The 26,669-nt window shown below is 40.2% G+C and overlaps 2 protein-coding genes across 3 annotated transcripts in view; both read right to left on the bottom strand.

Moving 5' to 3' along the window:
* The window catches only part of LOC149452173 (bone marrow proteoglycan-like), a 32,972-nt gene extending 17,406 nt beyond the window's left edge, over positions 1-15,566 (bottom strand). The window contains exons 1-3 of the mRNA XM_089689698.1: positions 15,452-15,566; positions 10,557-10,613; positions 8,546-8,745 (exon numbers count right to left, since the gene is read on the bottom strand). Of these exons, the coding sequence (XP_089545824.1) occupies positions 8,546-8,745; positions 10,557-10,611 (255 nt within the window). The 5' untranslated portion in view covers positions 10,612-10,613; positions 15,452-15,566. The remainder of the gene's footprint in view (positions 1-8,545; positions 8,746-10,556; positions 10,614-15,451) is intronic.
* Positions 15,567-25,138: 9,572 nt separating this feature from the next.
* LOC149452172 (bone marrow proteoglycan-like) overlaps positions 25,139-26,669 on the bottom strand; it is a 42,747-nt gene continuing 41,216 nt past the window's right edge. For both annotated transcript variants that reach the window (XM_089689696.1, XM_089689697.1), the window contains exon 6: positions 25,139-25,324. In XM_089689696.1, the coding sequence (XP_089545822.1) occupies positions 25,266-25,324 (59 nt within the window). In that variant the 3' untranslated portion in view covers positions 25,139-25,265. The remainder of the gene's footprint in view (positions 25,325-26,669) is intronic.

Raw genomic sequence — 26,669 nt, 5'->3', positions numbered from 1 at the left:
TGAGGTGGAGTGGGACAAGGAAGACAAATAAATAGGGGGAAAGAAGAAAAAAAAAAAAAAAAAAAAAAAAAAGGGGGTGGGGAGGGGGAGTTGAGGATTAGAATTAAATAAGTATAACTAAGCCAATCACACCACATAGTATCGGCCTGGTTATAACAGATGCTGTCTTAAATTAAGGTTATAATGTGATTTATATTAACCATTTGTTTCCTGCTGTTGAATTCTAGTTGAATGTAGCACAGTGGCTAAATGGTTAGCACTTCCACCTGGCAGTACTAGGGTTGTTGGTTCGAATCCCAACCATGGCACCTCCTGCCTGGAATTTGCATGTTCTCCCTGTGCCTGTTTCCTCCGGGTATTCCGGTTTCCTCCTACACGCTAAAGACATGCTGGTAGGTTAATTGGATCCTGTCAAAATTAGCCCTAGTATATGTATGTATGTAAGTTAGGGACCTTAGATAGTACGCCCCTTGAGGGTTAGGGACTGATGTGAATTTACCACATATATATGTAAAGTGTTGCGTAAATTGACAGCGCTATATAAGTATCTGAAATAAATAAATGTACTAGCACCCCTAACACTTACTATTTTGCTAGCTATATAATATGCCTAAATCTTTCTTGTTAGAGCGCACATGTGCAAGTATGTCCAAACCAAAAGCCCCCTATTGCACCACAAGACCATGTTATGTACCAATGAATAGGTCGTGTTCAATGTCCAGCTAGCTATTCTTTTTCTACAATCCTCTCAACAGTAATAAATTGGGCTCCCTAATTTATATTGACTTTGGGTCTTTACCCGCAAATATATATTTGCCAATGTCATATACACAGTAGAGCTGCAAGCATACATTCACCAATGCCAAATCCACAATAGAACTGCAAACATATATTTGCGAATGTCATATACACAATGGAGGCGCATGTAAAATTGCTATGGTGCACAAATAAACGCCAAGACGGCTGTTGGAGGAGGCGCTAGAGTAGCTGTCATACCGGAAATACGTCATGACGTTGGCGGAAGGACGTTTGCACACACCCAGAAGTGGTAGTGGGGAGTGTTAGTGGATGGGAGTGTAGTTAGGAGAGTTTAGTGGTAATTTGCAAGTCTATTTTTTAATTTTGTGAGTTCTTCTTTTGTGGAATTCCAGACCACATCTGGTGAGATCGCTGTTCTCCACCAAAGAGCTGATCCTCATTTTCAGGGGAAACATTACAATAATTGTATTTTCTGTTGAAAACATGTCCAATTCCTAGATCCATTGAGGTACATAGCAAAGGTTCTTCCTAGCTATACAGGTGACACAAGTATACACCCAGGGCCACTGTTAGATATCACGGGGCCCCATACAGCATACCTGACAGCCCCCCACCGCCAGAGAAAATATCCAAATTATATTTATGGTAAAAATACACTAAAAACATTATTAATGGACATAATCCCAACCATATTCCTGTGAAATCTAAATGATAAAACTGTACTGAGTTCATAAATAAAGCTGTGTGTGTAATTGAGGTTTTGGGGCTCATTCACATGGGTGCTGTGGCCTGCAGAGTGGGAATCAGTGGTTTGTTTTTGTGGCTATCGCCGTTTGCAGGCAACCTATGTTACACTATGGAAATGCTGCAGGTCATAATTTGACAAGCATATGGGTGCAGGTGTACAGCCCTGAACACAGACAGTGACCATTCAGGGCCACTTCCCCACGCCTTCACACCTGTCAGATTAAAACCTGTGTTCATACAACTGCTGTATCCCCATAGTGTAACAGGTGCCTCCAGCCACATGAACAATCCACTCATTCATGCTGTACAGGACAGAGGACCTGTGTGAATGGGGCATTTTTTACTTTTTTTTTTTCAGCTCATTAATTTCAATGGGCTGCCTAATGTGTGGGAACATGCAAAAATACTGCAGGCATGTTATTGTAAAAGTGTGTTGCACCTAACCGCACAGTAGTGTGGTGCCATGCATTTTGGTGGCTGTGAATGCATCTGTGTTTACTAGACGTGTGGAGGTGCAATTGAGTTTTCATCATGGTACCTGCGCACATCTGCAGAGGGCATTGCATTTCTTTGCTGTGCTGGACAATGCGTGCTCTTGCATGCGTTTCTGCACCACAAATGGTGTGAACAAGTCCTAAGGGCCAGTTCACACTATAGAAATAGTCTAGATGTGTTCCAGATGCGTTTTTGCATGCACTTTTTTGATGCATGTTTAGCGTGTTCCAGAGCATTTTGGATATGTTTTTGATGTGTTCCACTGCATTTTGGATGCCTTTTTTGTGTGTTCCAGTGCAGTTTGGATGCATTTTTGACGTGTTCCAGTGCATTTTTTTATGCATTTCAGTTAATTTTTTCCCCTCTCTTTTTCTAAAATTTAATTAGGGACATTTTAGGGTGCGTTTTAGTGTGTTCCAGGGCATTTTACAGCATTCCAGTACAGTTCTATGCATAAACAATGCATCCTGTTTGACTTTTTTGGCAGCACCTGCAACGCACTGGAACTGCAAGCGCTGATGTGAACTATGACATTGATAACCAAGTAACCTTCTTTCTGTGCGTTTTGGATGCAAAAAAGCAACTGAAACACATGTAGTGTGAACTGACCCTAAAGGTTATTATAGGTCAGGGAACAGGACTGACCAGGAATTGTGAATTCAATCACTCTTGCCAAACACCCCTATAGTGTTTGACAGGCGTTTGGGAAGCGTTTTTAATGCTCCCCAAACGCCCTATGTGCGTTTTTTTGGCATGTGATAAGCATTTACCAAGCGTTAAAACTGCACCACAAATGCCTGTAATGAAGTTAAATGGTATTGACGCTCCGAAAATGCCTCGCAACCACACCGCAAACGTCGGCCAGGCATTTGCTGAGCGGCACCATAGACTTGAATGGAAGGCTTCAACTCCTCCTGATTCGACATGAGGCGCCAGTTTTGCCATGATGCAATGCTAACTCTTCAGTGTGAACAGCACTGTGTGCTGCCATGTGCAGAATTTTCATAGGCATTTGAGAAGCATAAAAAACGCTTCCCAAACGCCTGTCTGATGCCTGATGACAAAGCTAGTGTGAACGCAGCCTTATTTCAAACTTCTCAGAAGAACAGGACGCAGGTAAGATTCACTCCCTTTCCACTTTCTAGTCAGTAGCCAAAATCTTAATTAATCTATATTCCTGGCACTGACAGAACCCTGGAAATTGATCTCCATATTTTGGGCATTCACAAATGTGAAGGAGCTTACAATCTAATGCAGGCCATAGATGGGTCAAAAATTGGCCGAAAAAAAAATCGGCCAATTTTTGCACCGTTAGTGGGTTAATTGGTCGGCCGTTTTTCGGGGTTTTGGCACATTTTTTTTTCTATTGGTAAAGTTGGGAAGAAGGAGAAGAATAATTAATCCAGTCCGCTATTATATTTTACATGAAAAGTCTTGCGGTTGCAACAATGTATCTATTTGTATCCAAATAAAAGCATCTGTATCCAAAATGAATACAATGTTGCAACCACAATACCTTTCATGTAAAATATAATAGCGGAGCTCTCTGCAAGGGACAGAAGTAAAAATGCTGGCCGTAGACGGGACGAAAATCGGCCAATTTTTAGCCATTGGTGGTAACGTCGGCCGATTGAACAACCGTTTTTTCTTTTTTTTAAAAAATGGCTGCTTTTTCACATATACTAGGCCCAATTAACCTAACAGCATGTCTTTGGAGTGTTGGCAGAAACACACCCGTGCAGAGAAAGCATGCAAACTGAGATGCAGCCATGACTGGGATTAGAAGTTATGACCCACATGCTGTAAATTCTGAGTTCTAACCACTAAGCCACTGTAGGAGACAGAGTTTGAGCTGCAATGTAGAATAGTTATATTGTTTACAAATAATGATAAAGTGAGCGCTGGTAAAATTATATAGACTACTAAAATGGTATTACACAAGATAAATATAAATATAGGTATAGATATGAATTTAGCAGCTAGCAGAATAGAAATATATGTTAAAGTAATAGTGCAGCGCTATAAATGCATGTTATCAATCATCAACGCATGTAAAATAAAAAAAAGTGCAAATAATTGCAATAATGATGTAAACTGGTAAGTGGTGCTTAAAAATGTTCATATAATATTTCCTAAATAATGGCATGTCATTTGTGTGAGAGTACCAACTCAGAGAGTGCCTATGAATGGCACGTGTGGTTTATCCGTGATGGACAGTAGTGCATGGACTCGCGAAAGGTAATCCACCCTTGGGACGGGTGTACACTCACCAGAACAAAAGTATTAATGCGCATGGGTTATACACATCACACATCTGGGGGTGCAGCAGTATGCTAGCAGCTATGGGTTAGTCATCCAACTCCATCCATCCATCAGGGTGGGTGCCAAAATGGTCCTGGGGAAGAATTAGCTCAGCCACTGGAGCCAGAAAGATGCTTAATAGTGTAGTACTTTATTATAATGGTCACGAGTAACAATTTAAATAATCCACGAGGAATAATAAAAATAACAGCAAAGTGAGTACCAAGATGGCAAACACTCCTCAATGGCGGCAGCGTGGCGTCAACAATAGGGATCCACCCAATGCATTTTGTGTACCAACTCGTCCTATTGGTGGGCCCCTGAGGGCGTGTTGGTACACGAAATGCATTGAGTGGAGCCCTATTGCTCACGCCACCGCCATTGAGGAGCATCCGCCACACTGTCCGTCACGGATAAACCGTCTGCACTACTGTCCGTCACGGATAAACCACATGTGCCATTCATAGGCACTCTCTGCGTTGGTACTCTCACACGAATGACATTCCATTATTCAGGAATGATTATATGAACTTTTTTTAGCACCATTTACCAGTTTACATCATTATTGCAATTATTTGCACTTTTTTAATTTTACATGCGTTTATGATTGATAACATGCATTTATAGCGCTGCACTATTACTTTAACATAGAATAGTTACATGATTAAAGAGAATGAAGATATATAATTATATTGGGAAATTAGAACTAGACATTCCCAATTATTTGAGATATAAGTGTGAAAATGTTTGACATTTGAAAATAGAATGTATGACATTCATTAGGAAATGCATTAGTTGTCTGATCATTTTGGAGAAACAGCAACCCAAAAAAAAAAAATCTAGGTGTACTTTTAATTTAAATTATAAGTATTCTCATATGCAAACACAAAAACTCCAGTGGGACAAAGCCCGTGGTTGTGCCCCACCTAGCGAACATATCTGGTATTGCACTTAAAAATGTGCCAGACGCAATTCCACATTTACTAACAGGAAAGAGTCTACAAAGTAGATGCTTCCCAATGAGTTTGCTAGACGCCTTTCAGAAGACTGACAGGTCTTGATTGATTTAATTGAGTCTGCCTGAATGTTCAGTGTCTGCTGGTAGACTCAATTCTTAGTAAATCAGGGCCTTGATGTCTCACTTTTGAGACAGAGAAAGGAACTGAGGACATAAATTACTCAATCCCTTTCTCTGCAGTCTCAGCTACACTACAGAGTGAATGCAGAGTCTTCCTGTTCATTCACAAACTGAAGCATAGTAAATACTGCTTAATATGCTTCGGTTATGAATGAACACAGGAGCTAGGGGGGACACAGATATTGGAACCAATCCCTCCTGTGGCTCACCCTGCAGCAGCTGAAAGCTGACTGGAGGGAAAGGAGGAGATGTTGTCTGCACTGCAAGGTGAGCCACACGGGGATCAGTTTCAGTGATAAGACAGTACAGCTGGCCCTCCTGCTTGTCAGGTGTATGGGCCCCCTTTTGAACTAATAGGGCTTGGGCCCCATACAGGTGGGCCAGCTGTACTGCCTGGTCAGCAACCCTGATTATCAGCACCAGAGTAATCTTGGTGCTATATCAAGAAATGGCGCACCATATGCTCTCATCAGCCAAGAAATGTAAAGCAAGGCCACATGCATGCTAAACGTTTAGCCAATGGAGGCCAATTCCAGCTATTTAGTGAGTCCGGGAGGCAGAATACTGCCAACAATCACTCCAAATGCATACGACCTTAAATGCAGGTACCATTCAGTACTGCATTCAGCCCCGTCCAATCGCAGTGGCTCTCTGCCAAAGTCTTTGAGTGGGATTGGTTGTACACAGGCTAAGTGTCTACTGTCAAACAACAAAAAAGAAAAATTCCCAGCTCTAACTTACCAGCCAGCCTGCAAACAAACCGAATTAACCTAACAGTATGCACAGTTTGCACATTTGCAAACACATGCGTAAGCTGCAGAGCCTCATCTTGGCACCCTGACATTCTGTAGTTCCTAACTCTACAATTTTAAGAACCCCCATAGTAGAGGCACATGTAGTTAATGTATAGCTCAAGGGCAGGTGGACCTGAGGGAGCCCATCCCTTCTTAAAGGTACAGGAGCGCACTGGACACCCAGCATGTAGCACAATGGCAGCCAGGGTGTCTAGTGCGTCCCTCGACCAACAATTGAACAGAACAAAAAATTACCACTACCCCAGTCTATAACTGGCCTTCACAGCAAGGAGCACATAGAAGGGCTACGCATGTCAAACAACAACAAAAAAAAAATTCCTGGCTCTAACGTACCAGCCAGCCTGCAAACAAACCGAATTAACCTGTCTATCAGTATGCGTTAAAACAGGGAATTTTTATTTTTTGTTTGACATGCATCGCCCTTCCTTGCTTGGAAGGCCAGTGGCCATTGTTTATACTGTTTAAGTGTCTACTGTGCATGAGGCCTCAGGACAACTCTCTATCGCTGGCTGAAACACAATACTATCTTCATTGCTAGTGAAGAAGTGAAACATCAAACTTTCTGCCAGCAGAAGAGCAACACAGTAGAAGCAGGTGATTTCCTCCAAGTGATCCTGTGGATAGTGATCCTCTCTAGTGAACTTGTGGTCAGTGATCCTCTCTAGTGAATCTGTGGGTGATGATACTCTCTAGCAAAGCTGTGAATATGGATCTCTAGTGAACTTGTCAGGGATCCTATCTAATGAACATGTGGATAGTGATCCTTCCTTGTGAAGCTGTGGATGGTGATCCTTTCTAATAAACATGTGGATAGTGATCCTCTCTAGTAAACTTGTGGTCAGTGATCCTTTCTAGTGAACTTGTGGTCAGTGATCCTCTCTAGTGAATCTGTTGGCGATGATCCACTCTAGCTGTGAATAGTGATCTTCTCTAGTGAACTTGCGGTCAGTGATCCTCTCTAATCAACATGTGGATGGTGATCCTCTCTAGTAAATCTGTGGATACTGATCCTCTTTAGTTAACATGTGGATAGTGATCCTGTGGATGGTGATTCTCACTAGTGAACCTGTGGATAATGATCCTCTCTAGTGAATTTGTGGTCATTGATCCTAACTAGTGAACCTGTGGTCAGTGATCCTAACTAGTGAACCTGTAGATGGCGATCCTAACTATTGAACCTGTAGATGGCGATCCTAACTAGTGAACCTGTAGATGGTGATCTTCTCTAGTGAACCTGTGGATGGTGATCCTCTCTAGTGAACCTGTGGATGGTGATCCTCTCTAGTGAACCTGTGGATGGTGATCCTCTCTAGTGAACCGGTGGATGGTGATCCTCTCTAGTGAACCTGTGGATGGTGATCTTCTCTAGTGAACGTTTGGTCAGTGATGCTCTCTAGTGAACCTGTGGATAGTAATCCTGTCTTCTAAACCTATGGATAGTGATCCTCTCTAGTGAACCTGTGGATAGCGATCCTCTTTAGTTATACTGTAGATAGTGGACTTCTCTAGTGGACATGTGGATAGTGATCCTTTCTAGTCATCCTGTGAATAGTGATTCTCTCTAGTGATCCTGTAGACAGTGATCCTCTCTAGTGATCCATTGGTTAGTCTTCCTCTCTGGTGATCTTGTAGATAGTGATCCTCCCTAGAGATCATGTGATAGTGAACCTCTTTAGCATAACATGAGCTTAAAAGTTTACTCCCTACTACTCCCTCCAGTCCCTACTCTACTCTGCAAAATTCGTACTTGCCTATGGCATACTTCAGTAGATATAGTGCCAGAATGGGGTAAATACTGTAGACCCAAGTTGTAGGAGAGGTACAGGTCCAGGCCTGGTCACTGACCTGCAGGATACAAGCAAATAAATATTTTGCAGAGCATAGTAGGAACTGGCCAGAGAGCAAATATTTTGATGCAGTCAGACAGCAATAAGATGGCTTTTGTTTGTAGAGTGGGGAAGTGGTGGAACAGTTGTCAAGGTTTTCGATCTCACTGTATATTTCCTTCATTTCTTTTCCTGGTGACAGGAAATCTTTGTGTCATTGCTGCAGGCAACAATAAAACCTACAGAGCTTCTAATATTTCCCCACTCTATCCTATATACAAGATAAACGTTTGGCTTTGGTTTCATTGAAAAAGTAAAATGTTGTCAAGTGAAGCCCCTTTCTGCAGAGGGAAAATGATAGCAGGGATCTGATTGGCTACTTTCTGCCCATGCCTCCTCTAACCCCTCCTCTTCAGGACATGTCTGCATTCCTAAACAAAGCACATTATGTAATGTTTACGTACCCGAGCTTGTGCAAAATTCCTTGCACGGGTATACAGCCTGTAATGGCACGTTGCTTCTGAGCAACCTTCCACTGAGATATTGTGGCTCGTCTCTAACTGGCAATCATGAAGATTAGTTTCCACTAGGTCCTTGGGCATGTCATCATCTTCATCCTGGCTGCTTGGATCAACGAGTTCATCAGCACCATTTTCAGCATCTCCTGAAAAATATTGAGATATTCAATTTGTGCCAAATCACACCAAGATCTAGCTCTGCCAGATGATCTCTGATTGGTGTATCGAAGGGGAAGTAGGGAGACAAACTCAGCAGGAGGGGTCAGTTTCTGGGTGGAAATGGACAGCACCATAGTTTCAGATCTCTCAAGGATTTTGTTAAAAGAAATCTCAGAATCTACCCACTTTCATAATATTAAAGCCCAATTATAGTTTGTTTAAATCGGCTAAATACATTCCAGGTGCATTCAAACACAAGGTGTGCAAAGTCTTACAGTTTGTTGTCTTTAAAAAAATAGATAAGTTGGTCACCTGCCAGCATGCTGTATGGAATTACCCTACTTTCTGTGGGGAAGCTGTGGTCTCTCTGCAGAGGTCTAAGGCTCCATGTACACTGCAGCTGCTAAACTCACGTTTAGGAGCTTTTCTGTGTTTTTTCAGCAGCCCCTGAACTCTCCCTAATGTTTTCCTATGTGTCCATGTACACATCGTCGTTTACAGGCAGTTGCGTTTACAGTCGTTTTTTTGAACTCACTAAACTTGCGTTCAGGAGTAGATTTTACCAGTGTTTCAAACGCCAAACACTTGTAAACGTGGCTAACTGCGTTTATAAGCATTTGTGTTTGGAAAAATTTTTTTAACTGGTCCCAATCACAATCCCCTGATGAAGCCACGTGATCTGCGGCGTAACGAGCTGTAACGAGGGGCTACGACATCACGGATCATTCCTGGACTGCAAGTACACATACCACATGCTGTGTTTGTCTTATTGAAAGGCGTTCTATTGTTCTTAAAAGGGGTCTTCATGTTTACCTAATGTGAGTGCATTTGGGCATTGAATAAAGTGTTTTAAATATTAAAAGGTTAAGGCACTGTTCTTTGCACTTCTCTCCCACTGAGGATATGTTCCAAAGGGGGAATACAAGGGAAGAGCTGCAGGAGAGAGAGATCCCAGTAGAGATGAGAGAGAGGGAGCCAGTTGGGAGATATCCACCACACCTCATATGATGCAATACACATCTATTCTAAAAGTTCCTTAAGAGAACGAAAGCGCAGTAAGCCTTTTATAGGCTAGCAAGGAGGTGAGCGCACATCTTATAAATCACAATAAGGAAGTCACTGGAATTTATCATCACTAAGAGTTGACAACATTACTAAAGAAGTCAAAAGAATTTATAATCTTACTAAAGCATTTATAACCTCACTTTAATCACTGGGAGTGATCACTCCAATTTAATTAGAGACTTTTTTTTATTATATATCATTCACTGGATGTTTGAACAGATATTTTGATCACATTGGTTTTATTTATTATTGTCTTCACAGGGGTTTTATTTATTTAATTTATTTTAAACAATTCTATTATTTGATTATATTTTTCAATTGTATGGGTATATTATTTTATTATTTCATTTATTTGCTGGATTAGGAGTGCGACATTATTTATATTTATAGTTCATATACTTTCCATTTTAATTGCCTAAAATAAACTTTTAACACTTCTATTCCTGAAAGCATTCTCAATTTCCAGCATTTTTTCGCACCTGCCTAAAACTTTTGCACAGAAGTGTATATATGGATAGCTGCTGATTGCCTACCTAGCCTATAGATAACCACTGGAGGATGCACTCACAAAGTTTTTCTTCTGAATATGATTATAAAACTAATGGCACAGTATGTATAAAAAGTGTGAAACTAATATAAAAATTATATGTTTAAAAAAGGTACAGAAACAACAAAAAATGAATAGATCATAAAAATAAAAGATGGTTTGGACATATAAAGATTGTTAGCTCACCAGGTTCCTGAGCATAGGCTGTTCCCAGCAGAAGCAGTAAAAGTAGATGGAGCATGTCTGTGGAGACATAAAGAAAGAGATAAAGTCAATTATTGTGTCTGGCATATTTGATAAGATAGCACATCGCAAAAAAACTGTAGCAAACAATCACATTTAATTTTTCATTGATCTGAAATATGAAATTTTGTCAGTTCTTATGCCAGCATACCAGTTTACCAATTACTTTCTCATCAGATTTCAGAAGGATCTACATTTGTGCATTGTACATAACCCCTGAGCAAGTTACTTTCCTATATGTTTCCAGACAGATCAGCCCAAATGGAGCTTTTAGATTTAATACTATAAAGCAGTGGTCTCCAAAGTGCATACCTTTGCTTGCTTTTATTCATCCCCTGGGGGAATAGTTCATCCACTGATACCAACAATGGGGCATAATTCCCTCCACTGACACCAACTATGGAGCACAATTCCTCCCAATGACATCAACAATGGGGCCCAATCACACCAACAATGGGGCCTAATGACACCAATGGTGGGACACAATTCTTCCCAATGACACCACAGAAGGGGCATAATTTATTCTTATTGAAGTTGGGACTTTTTCTACTCCCAATGGCCACAGACCAGACCCCTAAAGCCTGCAGGATAGTAAACTTTGTTTAGAAAGTGTGGAGACCCATGCTATAAAGCAGTCATGCTGTATAGACAGTAATTAATGTGAAGACCCAAACTTCTTCCTCATGTGTTGAGCAGAGGTCTGGACTTCCACCATGCTGCAAGCACAAAGAATTGTAACATTGGTTGCAGCACAATAGTAAAGTAGTAGTTGTTATGATCTTTACAACCTGACTTCCCTAATAAAAAAAAGTAAAGCTTCAAATAGACTTTGCAAGATTTGACCATCCTTTGATCTTTCAGAGGATAGACCAAGGTCATTAAAGTGGAGGAGGACACTTTATGGACATCTTCAGCACTAACATTAAAGAAAATAAAAAAAATAATAGAAACTAGCTAATCCACTTTCCTCCTGAGAATGTTTAGGCCTGGGGAATTCTGCCAGTGGTGCCTAAATACACAAAGTTCCCAGATCCGGCTGTAAGCTGCTAGATTAGCCAACATATTTTGATGTCTGTAGACATCTTAAAGAGACCTTGTCACCATACCCATTCAGGGCTAAGTGACAATGTCTGTATAAAGCCGACTCACCAGATCACTTTATACTCATTCCTACCGAGCTCCCACCCCACTTCTTTTGTTAGTGCAGTTTCCACATAAATACCAAACCTTAAGTGGAACAGTGATGTCATGCCATCCTTACAGTGATCACACCTATAGATTGGCCATTCAAGCCCAGCATCATGGGATGAGGTCATATGCAACCCCATACCCAGAAGCAGTGGGTATTTTGTAGAAGAGGAATTGACAATACTGGGTGTCCCTAAAGAATGAATACATTGTTCAATAAATTTCAATAAATTTTTCAACAACATTTTATTTCATTGGAATATTAATCAATAACATCTTCAATGTGATTTCCACCATTTGTGATGCAAAGCTCCATGTGCTTTGCAAGATTCACGTGAACACTAATGCAGTAACTCCACATTTCTGTCAATTTGAGCACATTTGTTAATGATGTGTCCCTTCAGGTTATTCAAATCTATGATTTTCATTGAGTACACCTACTCCTTTAGCATACCCCAAAAAAAGAAGTCAAGCAGTTTAAGATCTGGTGAATTTATATAGTCATATACAGTATTATATACATATATACTCACCGGCCACTTTATTAGGTACACCTGTTCAATTTCTTGGTAACACAAATTACTAATCAGCCAATCACATGGCAGCCACGCAATGCATTTAGGTATCTAGATGTGATGAAGACGGCTTGCTGAATTTCAAACCGAGCTTCAGAATGGAGAAGAAAGAGGATGTAAGTGACTTTGAACATGGCATGGTTGTTGGTATCCTACGGGCTGGTCTGAGTATTTCAAAAACTGCTGATCTACTGGGATTTTCATACACAGCCATCTCTAGGGTTTCCAGAGAATGGTCCAAAAAAGAGAAAATATCCAGTGAGCGGCAGTTGAGTGGACAAAAATGCCTTGTTGATGTCAGAAGTCAGGCAGACTGGTTCAAGATGATAGAAAGGCAACAGTAACTCATGTCAATGGAGACCGAAATCTCAGAGGAATGTTTCCAAGACCTTGCTGAATCTATGCCACAAAGAATTAGGGCAGTTCTAAAGGCAAAAGTGGGTTCAGCATGATATTAGCAAGGTCTACCTAACAAAGTGGCCGGTGAGTGTATATACATATATAGTGATATTGCCTATAGGGACACCCTGTAGGATGCTAAAGGTGAGTATAAAGGGGATGGACACTACATAGACAGGGTTTCTTTAAAGCAAAAAATACCCTCCCCCCCATTCCAGTGTATAGCCAGCACTCCCAGGTAACTAAATATGCTTTTCTAATTCCCATCTACAGCCACCTTGAAAAACACAGAACTTCTTGATATGGGGGAACACCTCAGACTCAATGCAGTGCAAATCATCAGTCCGGAGTGCTTTTTCATGGGGACACAAGTACAGGTCAGAGGCAGACTGACAACTCATGGGGAACCCGGGCAACAGGGGATCATGGGGCCCCCGGGCAATAGGGAATCATGGGACCCCTGTGTCCTAGCCCACACTCAAACCTCACCCAAAAAAGCCTATGAAAAGGTACCAAGGGCATCTCATGGGACCCCCTACTGACCTCGGGCAGTGCCCAAATGGTCAGCCCGCCCCGGTACAGGTACCGACCATTAAGGAATGGTTAGTACTTGGCTAGAATCTTTATGGAAGCTGTAGTGGGAATCAGGACCAGCAATAAGAATATGACAGAAAATGAATCACTTCACTGGCATGACAGTCCAAAAAACTACAGATAGGTTCATTATTAGAGGCAGCAGAACGTACCGGCAGACCCACAAACAGGAAACATATCAGGAATCTGATAATCTGTATCTTACATTACAACAAATAGGGAACTGAACTGCTCCAGCAGGCTCACACAATGTAAAGGTTATCTATAGCAATACATTTTGTTTAGTCTAGGACAGAATAGGGAAGGGGTACAGGTTTCCTATCTGTACTCAGTAGGGGAGACTTCCCTTTACTTCTTGTTTTGGAGATGCAACAAAAGATAAGTGGAAATCTCTAAAAAGTGAGAATTCCCCTCATAGACAGCTGTCACCTGAACTTTGGAAGACTATCCTTCACCTCTTCTTCTGGTCATGTATGTAAAATTTGGGATTTCTCATGACCTTCTGTAGGGTGAATCTCCCCAGTTGGGTCATAGGCAGAAATAAAAACCAGCACTGGCTTAACCCAATGAAAATGTGTATACTGTAAAAGTATTAAAGACCTTAAAGTGGAACTTCACCTTCTCAATCAGCATGGACAATGTTCAATCCTTATGCTGCTAGCCTTAGTAAATAGATAGGAAAGTATATTATATTTACTTGTTTTAAACTTTTGTTTTACATTTCTTCAGTTCTTTCTGGCTTCCATGCCTAGACAAATGGGGGTTTATTTACTAAAGCTGGAGAGTCCAAAATCAGACTCCCTTCTGCATAGAAACCAATCAGCTTCCAGGTTTCATTGCCAAAGCTTCATTGAACAAGCTGAGGTTAGAAGCTGATTGGTTTCTATGCAGAAGGGAGTCTGATTTTGGACTCTCCAGCTTTAGTAAATAAACCCCATGATGTCATACATCCCAAGAGTCTTCAGGAAAAGAGGGAGGGTTCTCAGCCCAGCCTATTCCTGAGCTAAGGGCAGATGGATACCAGGAAGTAAATGATACATAAATCCTCTGCCCTTATTTTAGATGATCACTGCCAGATATGCCAGTGGGTGTTTTTCAAAATGATTTCTCAGCAAAATAAAGCATGGAGACATGGATGGCATGGGGGTGTTAGCTTTGAATATTAAAAATATATTAAATAGCATTTTTGGTTTGTGGTGCTCAGATGTAGTGCAGTTCCAGTCTAAGCTGCACTGTCCTTACATATATTATTCACAACTCTTCAGTTATACCAACTTTATTATCTAACCAAATTATGAAAGAGGAAATTAAGAAAACACACACAGACACAGCAACAGTATAGTAGTACAGAAAAAATAATAAAAGTAATTAAAAAAAAAAACCTCATAAAAAGTAAAGGGGTTCATTTAGGTTTCAGGGGTTTATTTTATTTGCATTTTTGTTTTTGTGTGTTTTTTGCTTTTATAATTTTTCTTTAAAATATAAATGACATTAATTATACCGTATATACATAATTATATATACATTTTATTTAACTACCTTTTTTTATGTTACATATAAAGTATATATAATTTATTTGTATTTTTTTTCTCCTTTCCATATTTTGTTTGGATAATAAAGTTGGTCTAATTGGACAGTGTTGAATAATAAGTAAGGTCATTGAGTGCTCAATCCCTTAATATTATTGATCTATTGAAAAAAAAAAAAAAAAACTAAAAGTGGTTCTAATTCCTCCCTACTTGATCCAAAAGTTAAAAAAACATGGATATACATTTAGCTGGGAAAATAAGGTAGCCTGTAGCATTACAAAAGTTTTGGTAAATGTATAAGCTTGGTCAACTTCAGACAGCCAAACACCAATAGTTAGGTCATGTGAGGTTGTAATCAAAAAGGATTTTTTTGACAAATAAAAGAAAGAAGGTCTAAACATAAGGAGCTTGTATAATGCTGATGACAAAAAAGACAGGAGGTCAGACTTTGGAGAAAAAGGCTACATCAGAAGGAAGAAAGCACATTGAGGAGAAGAAAGTTTTCCAAGAGCTATAACGCCATGGAGTAAGGTAAGTGCTGTCATCTGTTTACCTTTAGAGTCTGGAAGCTCTTGTGTCTTCAAGCTTCTCTGAGTTCTTCTCTAAGATTCCTCCTTTCTTCTTAGAGACCGCATATCACTCCTATATACCTTGGTTTAGTAGCTGTGGTTGGTCTTGGAATCATGCCATAAATAAGGCAATCTGTTCTGCAAAGATCATGACTGATAATCTCCGAACACCTTGCTGCGGTTATTACCCAAGTACAGCTGTTAAAATTGCCTAGTTGATTTCTTACTTTTGGCTGACATTAATCAAACATGATGATGGAACTCTCTGCTAAAATACTGCCGGTCCAATGGCAACCAAATAAACACCAGCAGAGACCAGAACAAAAAAGCACACAAGGAAGTGAACCCTCAGCAACTAAAAGGGCTAAAAACTGTTTCCTTAGATGGGGACACTGGATAAATGACTCAAAATAAAGAAAAAGTCATGTTATAAAATTAATAAATAGATAGATAAATGTTGGTGATCACCGGCCACCTTATTGATGAAATATTTAAAATAATCCAAACTTTACACATACAATACACATCAATAAAATATATACCGTTTTTTTCACTCCATAAGATGCACCTAGGTTTTAGAGGAGAAAAACAAATATTCTGAACCAATGGACTGCAAACATAGTACAGGAAATGACCAGAGACTGTGGATGTACTAAAGGCGATGACCAGAGACTGCGAACATAGTACAGGAGACGACCAGAGACTGCGAACATAGTACAGGAGATGACCAGAGACTGCGGACATAGTACAGGGGATGACCAGAGACTGCGGACATAGTACAGGGGATGACCAGAGACTGCGGACATACTCCACCCCTATTTCAGTAAGTTCTCAATTTCTGGAAAAGTGGAAGGGTTCCAGAAACCCTGACACATAGAACCTCCCAGACTGTACTAAGGTGAACTCCTGCCTCACTCCCAGGCTGCTATTCAGCCTCTAAAAAAAAAAAGAAAAACAAAACCTATCCAACTAACATGGAGGGTGTTACATGTATTTTAATAGTTTCAAACTAACAATAAATGCAGAACTATACTACTGTTTTTCCCTTTACATACAGTATACAAACTGGAAGAAAGTTGAAGAATTGGTTCTGGAGAGAAGATATACTCTTAAAGCGCTGAAGACCCATTAATAGGGGGTCATGGAGATCTGATGAATGTGGTCTTCACAAGGGGGAGCACATATCAGTGACGATACTGTATTTTCTACCTCTGATCACAAGACATTTTTAAACAGCACTTTATGAACACTGAATCTAAACAAAGTTTATTTGTTTCATATTTATACCTTACACAGAGACTTGCATTGCTAACTTTTGCACAGAATTTATATTGTTTACAATATTTATGCATTAAAGTGCACAGTGATTGTTATAGCAGAAATATTGTGTGTTACTGATTTATGCACTTTACTGATACATGCATTTTACTGATACATGCATTTTACTTAGTTAACAACACTACTAAGGGAGGTGCATTGTAGTACAGTCCCATGTGTATGGTGTCACTGAAAGGAATTTATTTACACTACTGTTTAGGGGAGGAGTTGTGTTGTAGAATTGCAAGGGCCGCACCATATTTTCTTCGCTTACCTAGTATAAGTAACTAGATCCAACAGCCTAATGTACTAATCTTCACAGAAACCCTCAAGACTTAGGAGGGGGAGCGGTAGCACTACGAGTTCAAACTGAACTGCAGTGCTTAGGGGAAATTTGCTGATAGAAAGTAAAGTGGAGCAAACCAAGATGATAGCTTATCTGCTGCTCCTTCATTTTCCAATTAGCAAGCTTTGGGCAGGGAGGTGACACCACTGTATTACTTAAAGCAGATCTTCATAATCAAAGGTCCGACCTACTCCTAGAGCAGGGCTGGCCAAACTATGGCCCTCCAGGTGTTGAGGAACTGCAAGTCTCATGAGGCCTTGCAAGACTCTGACATCCACAGGCAAGACACCCAGAGGCATGATGGGACTTGTAGTACTTCAACAGCTGGAGGGCCATAGTTTGGACACCCCTGTCCTAGGGGAATGACATGTACTGTTCCCACTGTGGCTCCTGGGATATGTAAGTCACATATTCCAGGAGGACTTATGAGGAAGCCCACTGGCACTTCCAAGTTAAGCCGGCAAGCCTCCCGATGATGTGCTGCTGGACCTGCTCCCCTGACGTCAGACATAAACATGGTGGCAAAGAAGAACCGGCAGCTGCTGAGAATAGGATCTAGGCAGGATAACACTGGGTGGGTAAGTACCTAACCTATGAAAAACCCATTACAAGGTAGGCCAGGGTAAAAAAAAAAAAAAAAAGGAAGAGGGGTGAGAAGTAGAAGATCTGCTTTGAAGCCTAAATTTAGGTAACAATGTTTTTTTTTTAAATCAGCTGAATAGACAAAAAACTTACATTTATTGGGAAGCATCCATTGTGCTGGTGATGGCTGTCCTAGTTGAAATCTTTTCCCCCTCAGCAGTAATTTTTCAGTGCTGCAGAGTTTATAAAAGAGCTAGACCTGTCATAGGCACATGTTAAGAGTTATACACAGTAAATATTGTTAGGCATGCAGTTAACCCTTTGATTGCCTCTATCCCAGCCAGTGTCATTAGCACAGTGACAGTGTATATTATTTGTACTGATCACTGTCAGTTGAGATGTCAATGTCACTTAGCCAGTTCACACAAAGTGTCAGTTAGTGTCAAATTGCCCGCCACACTATCATAGTCTCACTATAAGTCGCTGATCACTGCTATTACTCGTATAAAAAAAATTAATAAAAATTCCAGTATTTTTTTTTTTCAAAATGTTCAGTTCTTTTTTATTTATATAATAAAAAACCCAGTGGTAATCAAATACTACCAAAAGAAAGCTCTATTTGTATGAAAAAAAATTAAACACATTTTATTTGGGTACAGCGCAATTGCTAGTTAATGTAGCACAGTGGCAAATAGCAAAAAAATCCCCTGGTCATGAAGGGGGTAAAACCCTCCGAAGTTTAATATCAAGAGTATCCACTGAAACAAAATTGCCATAAAAAAGACTATTCATCCAACATTTTTGAAGAAGCCATCACCACCTATTTAGATCTTCCCAAAATACTGACCTGGTCCCGATTAGATTTATTATCCAATTCCACAAAATAATGGAAAAGATTCTCTCCAAACAATAGGAAATCTTATTAGAAGATCCACTATTCAGACCAATACTTTCCTCCAAACTTCTTTTTGTATATCGTGGGGCCCTCGACATAAAAAGCCAGATCACCCCCCAGCAAGCTTTAAAAACAAGATAAAATCTGTCACGGTCCAGGCAACCTTTTTTGGGAACCCGGTAGGGATGTTCCAGTGTTGTACGAAAGCATGCCTTATCTGCCACTTTATTCCTCATGGTATAAAATCCTTCAAAGTCAATGGTAAAAACCCACCCCATCTCTATGTTCTATAATTGTTCTACAGAATATAATTTACACCTTAACATGTCCATTTGGCCTGATATATGTTTGCAGAACCATTAAGACATTAAGGGTGAGATCTGGGCAATATTGGTGTGCCATTGAACAAGGAAGAACCAACTATAGTGTACCAAAACATTTTAAGGAAGCACATGGGCAATCTGCAAAATGTGTGGGTGTTGGAACAAATTCCCAATCTCTACTCCAAAGCTGAACATTTCAAAAAGATTTGTAAGCATCTTGCATCTTGATGTTTTGGATATTTTCTTTGAATACTCTGTCCCCCCAGTGGGCTCAATGAGGAAATAAAGACAAAAACAGTCATCTGTGTATTACTTTATTTAGAATAGAAAATTTATTTTATGTATACATTTTTTATCTATTCTTGATTTGTTCTTTATACTTGCATTTCTACATGTACGTACCTTTGTCTGTTTCCCTCGTAATTTTTTTATCTTTGGTAGTTTTTGATAACATTAATTGCACTGCTTTCTGTGTTTATATTTATATTATGGCTACTCCTTAGTGCAGAGATATTCTGTATATTTAAATACTCATAATATGCCCTATCCCCATTCCCTTCTATATATTTCTTGAGGCTTTCCACCTATACTAGGCTTGAGAAAGGGGCATGTATGCCCTGAAATACGTAGCAATGCTAACGTCTGACGTCATCTGCCCATCCTGAAACTGCTGCCTCTCTTCTTATGTTGCCATGCAGTCCACACTGGATCTACCTGTTGCTCCACACCTGCAGCCGCTTAATGGCATTCATCTGCAGTGCCTGGCCACTTCCCTGTTGCACTCTGCTTAAGGTCACTCATCTTGAGCCTGACAGTGGGGATTCACCTTGTGGGCCAGCCATCCACATAACATAAAAGAAAATGCGATTCATCATACCTGGTCACCTTCTTCCATTGTTCTGTTGTCCAGTTAATCTGCAGTGCCTGGCTGCTTCCTTGATGAACTCTGCCTGAGGTCATCCATCTTGAGTCTGACAGCTGAGATTCACCTTATGGGACGGCCATCCACATAATGTAAAATAAAATGTGATTCATCATAAATGGTCACATTTTTTCATTGTTCTGTTGTCCAGTTCTGTTGCTCAGTGACCATTGTAGGTACTTTTGGCTGTGGACATGGGTCAGCATGGACACCTCTGCAGCTACAAATCCCCATACACAACAAACTGAAATGCATTGTGCTTCTTTCAGAACCAGCATTAAGTTTTTCAGCAATGTGAGCTACAGTAGCTCTTCTATTAGATCAGGACTACATGAGCCAGCCTTCCCTTCCCATGTGCATCAAAGAGACTTGGCCACCCATGACCCTGTCAATGGTTTACTGGTTTACCTTCCTTGGACCACATTTGGTTGGTCCTGACCACTGCAGTTTTGCAGTTGCTCTGACCCAGTCATCTAGCCATTACAATTTGGCCCTTGTCAATGTCGCTCAGATCCTTATGCTTGTCCATTTTTTCAGCTTTCAAAACATCAGCTTTAGGGAGAACATGTTCACTTGTTGCCTAATATATCCCACCAACTTTCAGGTGCAGTACACATTAATTACAGTCATGTACACTGCTCTATGTACACTACATGTCCCATAGTCTATATAGTCCATCTCAGGAGTGAGCAAGAGAGGATAGCTACATCCATTCTCCATGGTTCCACTGTATGTAACAACATAGCCACCCTCTCTTGCTCACTTCCAAGATGGACTATATAGACCATGGGATATGTAGTGTGCATCCATCTTGGGAGTGAGCAAGAGAGGGTGGCTACTTTCCTATATACTGTAGCACTATCTCCTTAGGAATTGCTGAATTATTTTCGGGTTCCCTGTCGCTCTTGACCCCACTCTAAAAGCCCAACCCCTGCTGACACCACTGTACACTTCTGGCCAGAGTAAACCCTCTGAATATTACCAGAAAATAGACTCACATACAGTTTAGAGTGAACTACTGTTTTGTTTTTATTGGAATTGAATGTGAATACAATAAAGTAAATAGTCAATACGCACAGCAAAGATATCAATGGGTTTTAGTAGTCCTGCAATTCAGAATTTGACCCAAAAGAACTCAGCTCTGAGATGTCTCCTTCCAAGTGAGCTGAAAAAAAAAACTACCAAAGAGTAAGTCTAGCTCATTTTGGGCCCTCAAAAGATGGTGACCAGGTTCAATTCTTAGAGAAAGAAAGAGCTCTTTAACCACTTGCCCTCCAGAGGATTTCCCGCCTTACTGACCAGGCAATTTTTTGCATTACAGCATTGTGTTACTTTACTGACAATTGTGCGGTCATGCAACGCTGTACTCACATGAAATGTACATCTTTTTTTTCCCACGAATTGAGCTTTCGTTCGGTGGTATTTGATTGCCTGTACATTTTTATTTTTTTCCGAAAGAAAAAAAGTGACAATTTGGAGAAAAAAAAACAATATTTTGGACTTTTTGCTATGAAACATGTCCAATTTAAAAAATCAAATTTCATCATAAATTTACACCAAAATGTATTCCGCTACATGTCTTTGCTAAAAAAAAATGTAAATTAATTGGTTTACGTGAAAGTTATAACGTTTACAAATGGCAGTATAGATACTGGAATTTTTTTTTCTACTAGCAATGGCGGTGATCAGCGACTTATAGCAGGACTACTGTGGACATTTTGACACTGGGGAGAACTGACATCCCCAGTGACACCAATACAGTGATCAGTGCTAAAAAAAAAGCACTGACACTGTACTAATGGCACTGGGCAGGAAGGGGTTAACATGAGGGGCTGTGAAAGGGTTAAATGTGTGCTGGGACTGTTTTACTATGGGACAGTGTGTTGGTGCTTCACTGTAAGAACCAGGGGCGGACTGACAACTTATGGGGCCCCCGGGCAATAGGGGATCATGGGGCCCCCGTGTCCTTGCCCACACTCATAAAAGCCTATAAAAAAGGTACCAGGGGCATTTCATGGGGCCCCCCTACTGACCCCGGGCCCTTGGGCACTGCCCGAGTGCTCGAATGGTCAGTCCGCCCCTGGTAAGAACACTGCTCTGGATGGATCCAGAGCAGTGTGCCAGAGCCGACAGGGAGGAGAACTGTTAGTAAACAAAACAGTCCTCCTCCCGTCGGAGATGCTCGGTAATCACCGGCTGAGACCAGGTGATCGACAGCTGTAGCCACCAATGGTGGCATGGGTAGGGCGGTGCGCGCCCCCTATCCGGAAATGCAAAATCATGTATATATACGTGATTTTGTGCACCCCTGCCGCCCTGTAGCAGTATTTCTGCTATAGGGCGATCGGGATGTGGTTAAAACAGGAAATTAATGTCCCTTTGACTGCATTGTAGGATCTTCTGCACGTTGGGGCCCAAGTTGGTGCACTACAAGAATTCAGGTTTCCTTGAGTGCAATAGGTGGAAGTTCCTTAAAGGATTAATGCAAGGACAAACATTACCCCTTTAAGCAGTGTTCAACTTGGGCAGTACCCCTTTAACCTCCCTAGCGGTATTCCCGATTGTAGCTTGGGGTAAAATGTCAGTGCCAAAAGCAGTAACCCCGAGCTACACTCGGGCTTACCATGCGGCTCTGCATAGGGAGTCCCTGCAGAGCTTACCTTGTCCTTCGCTCCCGCAATGTGTCCCCTGCAGCGTCCCCGGCCATCTCCTCTGGCCGATGCCGGCATCCGGCTTCTGTGTTCCGGTCCCTGTGACGTCGGGACGTACGGGCGCCGTCAGCAGCGGGAAATTTGAAAATTTTAAAAAATGTCATTTTTTCACAACAAATTTTTCATAGTAAAACATTGCTGTTTCAACCCATTTCACATACATTTTTTCCCGAGTGCTTTGTCCTGTGCCCTGCCTGCATTTTGTCTGTTCTTTCTGCCTGGAAACTGAGAAACGTCCATGGCATCCAAAAAGTGTCCCTTTAGATCAAAAGCGGGTTTAGACCAGCTAGAGAACAGCGATAGTAAATCAGAACCACTTGCAGAATTGAGTGATAATGATTCGTGGGGAAATTCGTCATCAGATTCGGTTTGATTATATTATTGAATTAAATGTATTATTATTATATTATTATTTTTTATGATTATTTATTAAATTATAATTTATGATTTAGTGTTTCAAATTTTATCATACCCGGGATGTTTAATAGACTCTTGTTCGGACAGATTTCAGTGAGTTATTCCTAAAAATTACAGCCTACAATAAAAAAACTACATATTTCCATGCAAAATAATGGTACCGCTTTCAGCACCAAAAATCTGAAATAATCATACCGCCAGGGAGGTTAATAAACATGCCAAGTTGCAGATTTTAAATAGGAGGTTTATAGAATGGGCAGAAGCACTTGTTGGTGAAGGTTGATCCCTCTCTAGGCCACCGTAGCAAATGTCAACAATGAAAAGTGTCCCTTGATGAATGTGGGCCAAATGCATGAGAAGCAGTGGTGTGGCTTGGCCCGCAGAGGGCAGACACTACAGCAGACTCTGATGATTGGATTTGCTAGAGATGTGTTTGCTGAAAGGTCGGGTGAACTAGGCCTCAACATGTGAACAATGTCAATGACTAGAGAACGACTGATTTAAGAGAATGTCAGTGACAACTTAATTGGCTGGAGAATGGGACTCTCTGTGTGGCATTATCTGGGTCACTGGTGGTCTCTCTGTAGATGGGGGGCCCTTAGTGATCCTGTGGTTCCTCCTGCAGAGTTCGTTCATGACGAGCAGCACTCTGGGTCACCGGCCAACAAGATAGCCCTCCAGATTCTTCAGAGATGTCACCAATCGGCTAATCCTCCCTTTTTCTTCACTCTCTCACTCTGTGGCCTAGTCCGGTCCTCTAGCTTTCCGCACAGCTTTCTCTTCACAACTTCCTTCCAGCTCTCTCCCAGCTCACTTCCTGTCCCTGGGCTTCTACATTTATATGCCTCCACTCACATGCCAGTTCCTCTGGGAAATGTAGTCACCAAATTAGCAGACTTCCAGCAAAGTCCTGCGGTTCAGCCTACAAAATCCATAGAGCTTTTCACCAGAGGACATGCCACCTTCTGTCTCTTTTAACATCCTGCAGCCTGGATAATAGCATGGTGTTACAATACAGTGGGACCATGGAGAACGCCCACATGGAACAAAAAAAAATATATTTTAAAAATATTCTTCCCAAATATACTGACATATATTTGAAATACTACAATTTTGGCCATATTCAATACATACATATATATATATATATATAGGCGGCACAGTGGTAAAATGGTTAGCACTTCTGCTTGGCAGTACTAGGGTCACTGGTTCAAATCCCAGACACAGCACCACCTGCCTGGAGTTTGCATGTTCTCCCTGTGCCTGCGTGGGTTTCCTCCAGGTACTCTGGTTTCCTCCCACACTCCAAAGACATGCTGGTAGGTTAATTGGATTCTGTTTAAATTGGCCCATGTAAGTTAGGGACCTTAGATTGTACACCCCTTGAGGGTTAGGGACTGATGTGAATGTACAATATATACAGTATATGTAAAGCGCTGTGTAAATTGACGGCGCTATATAAGTACCTGAAATTTAAAAAAAAAAATAAAAAAATATATATATATATACACACACACACACACAGATACATGTATACACACACACACATATATATATACAAACACAGCATGCTGAAATGCATTTTTTATATATTACAAAATATATGAAAAATATTTTTTAAAATGTATATATATTTTAAATATATTCTTCAGATTTTTTTTTAACATATAACAAAGTCATTTTAACAAATATTTTTACATAGATTTGTAAATGCATTCCGAAAATGTAGATTAAATGTATTTTTAAAGACATACAGTATATTTGAAAATGTATTTTTAAAAATATATTTCATATATTTTGTAATAAAAACACATTTCAACATACTATATATATATATATATATATATATATATATATATTGAATACAGACAAAATTGTAGTATTTCAAATATATATCAATATATTTGGGAAGAATATTTTTAAAATATATTTCAAATATATTTTTCTTTCATGGGGTCGAATGTTGCCACCCTCTAACAGGAAGTAAGATCACAACACCAAAAAAAGGAACTTGAACATTTGGAAGAGGCTGAGCAACAGAATGTAAGAATACATACTTTGCATACTTTTAAACCAGATTTTAGCATCTCTCTCATTTTAAACAAGATCACCCCATAACTATTAATGATTTTTCCATAAAGAAATAACAGCAGTCGCATGATTTTGAATTGCCAGTCATTTATTATCATTGTATGAAGGTAAATGCATGCAGCGGGGGAGGGGCAGGTAACAGGAGGGGTGCAAAAAAGGAATATCGGGCCCATGGAAGCAAGTTGTAAGACGGTTTATAGTTTGCAAATAAATGGCAGTTTTTTCCAGCAAGTGACAGAAATCCATTTTCCAGCTAAATGAGGGAAGAAAACAAGAGAGAGATATTAAACAGGCACTCGAGTGAAAAAAATCTTTCTATAAAGAATCGGTCAGGGAGGGGCATTTGCCAATCTAAATTCCTCACACAGTGATCATTTAGGCTGGCCATACATTATACAATTTTCTTGAGAATTTTGCTTTAGATTTATCAAAAACCATATAATATGAGATCAAACCTAAACAACACTTTCAATTGTATCCAATTAGGCAGGCCCTTGCACTACATAGTTGAAGGTAAATCTAAAAGGAATTAGGCAGAAATTGGACAGACAATTGTAATAAAATTGTATAGTGTATGGCCACCAGCCTTACACCTAAATTGCACTTTGAAAAACGATCTGCAGTGGATAATTTTTCATGCCGGACAGCACGAAACTTGAAGGACTGGTGTGCTAACAACTAGCAGCACAAAGGAATTATTGGAAAGACAGCTCTGGAATGGATGTGAATTTTGTAGCAAAACCTGATAGTCATATTTTTTTTTTCAGGTCTGATTATTTTTTATTAATGTGCATGTAAACTGTAACAATTAATAAATAATGTATTTTATTTGCTCTCTTTTGGTCTGTTTAATATACAAGGGAAAGTGTTTTATTATATCTAGTAGACAAATGCAAACAAAAAATTAAAAAGAAAAAAAAAATAGCTGTTCATCCAACCAGAAATTTTGTGAGCTGATATTTTCCTGCACTCTCTACCTATGAACTGTTATCAGTTAGGCTCCATGCACACTGGGAATTTTAATAACAATGCTGGTAGCAGTAGCTGTGTAAAGTCATGTTAAAAATGCACATTTTTAGCGTTTATGTATTAGCGTTTAGCCGCATTGTTCCGCAACAATTTTGTTTTCCGATAAAAAAAGTCCAAAAACACTGGTTTGCCACGTTTTTACAGCTAAACTCCTCTAGAAACCCACTAGTTCGGGGGGGAGGGGGGGTTCAGCCAAAAAATTCCCCTGGCAAAAAACACTGATTACAGCCTATGTGTGCATGGACACATAGGATAACATGTTGGGGAGTTTACCGGTTGTAGGGAAAAAACGCCAAAAGCAGCCGCTGTAAGATGTACAGGACTAAGTATTGTTGTCTGCTATCTCTGGACTACAAAACATCCTTCCTATAATAAAGAAGAGAGGGTGGTGTTATGTAGTACTAATACACTCCCTGTCCTGGGATTACAACTCTACTCAGTACGGTTGTCACCTTAGAACAGGAAGCCTGTTAATGGCAGGATTGCCAGGTTAAAATAAATGAAAAAAGTTGTGAAAAAACAAATACAGCCCCCACATCTATAAGCTGCAATACTTTTTTTGTTCTTTA

Source organism: Staurois parvus, unplaced genomic scaffold (assembly GCF_062004578.1).
Source record: "Staurois parvus isolate SC_StPar_1 unplaced genomic scaffold, SC_StPar_1.0 ptg000493l, whole genome shotgun sequence".
In the NCBI taxonomy this organism is placed as follows: domain Eukaryota; kingdom Metazoa; phylum Chordata; class Amphibia; order Anura; family Ranidae; genus Staurois; species Staurois parvus.
Note: the sequence above shows the minus strand (reverse complement) of the source record. Positions and strands in the feature narration are given on the sequence as shown.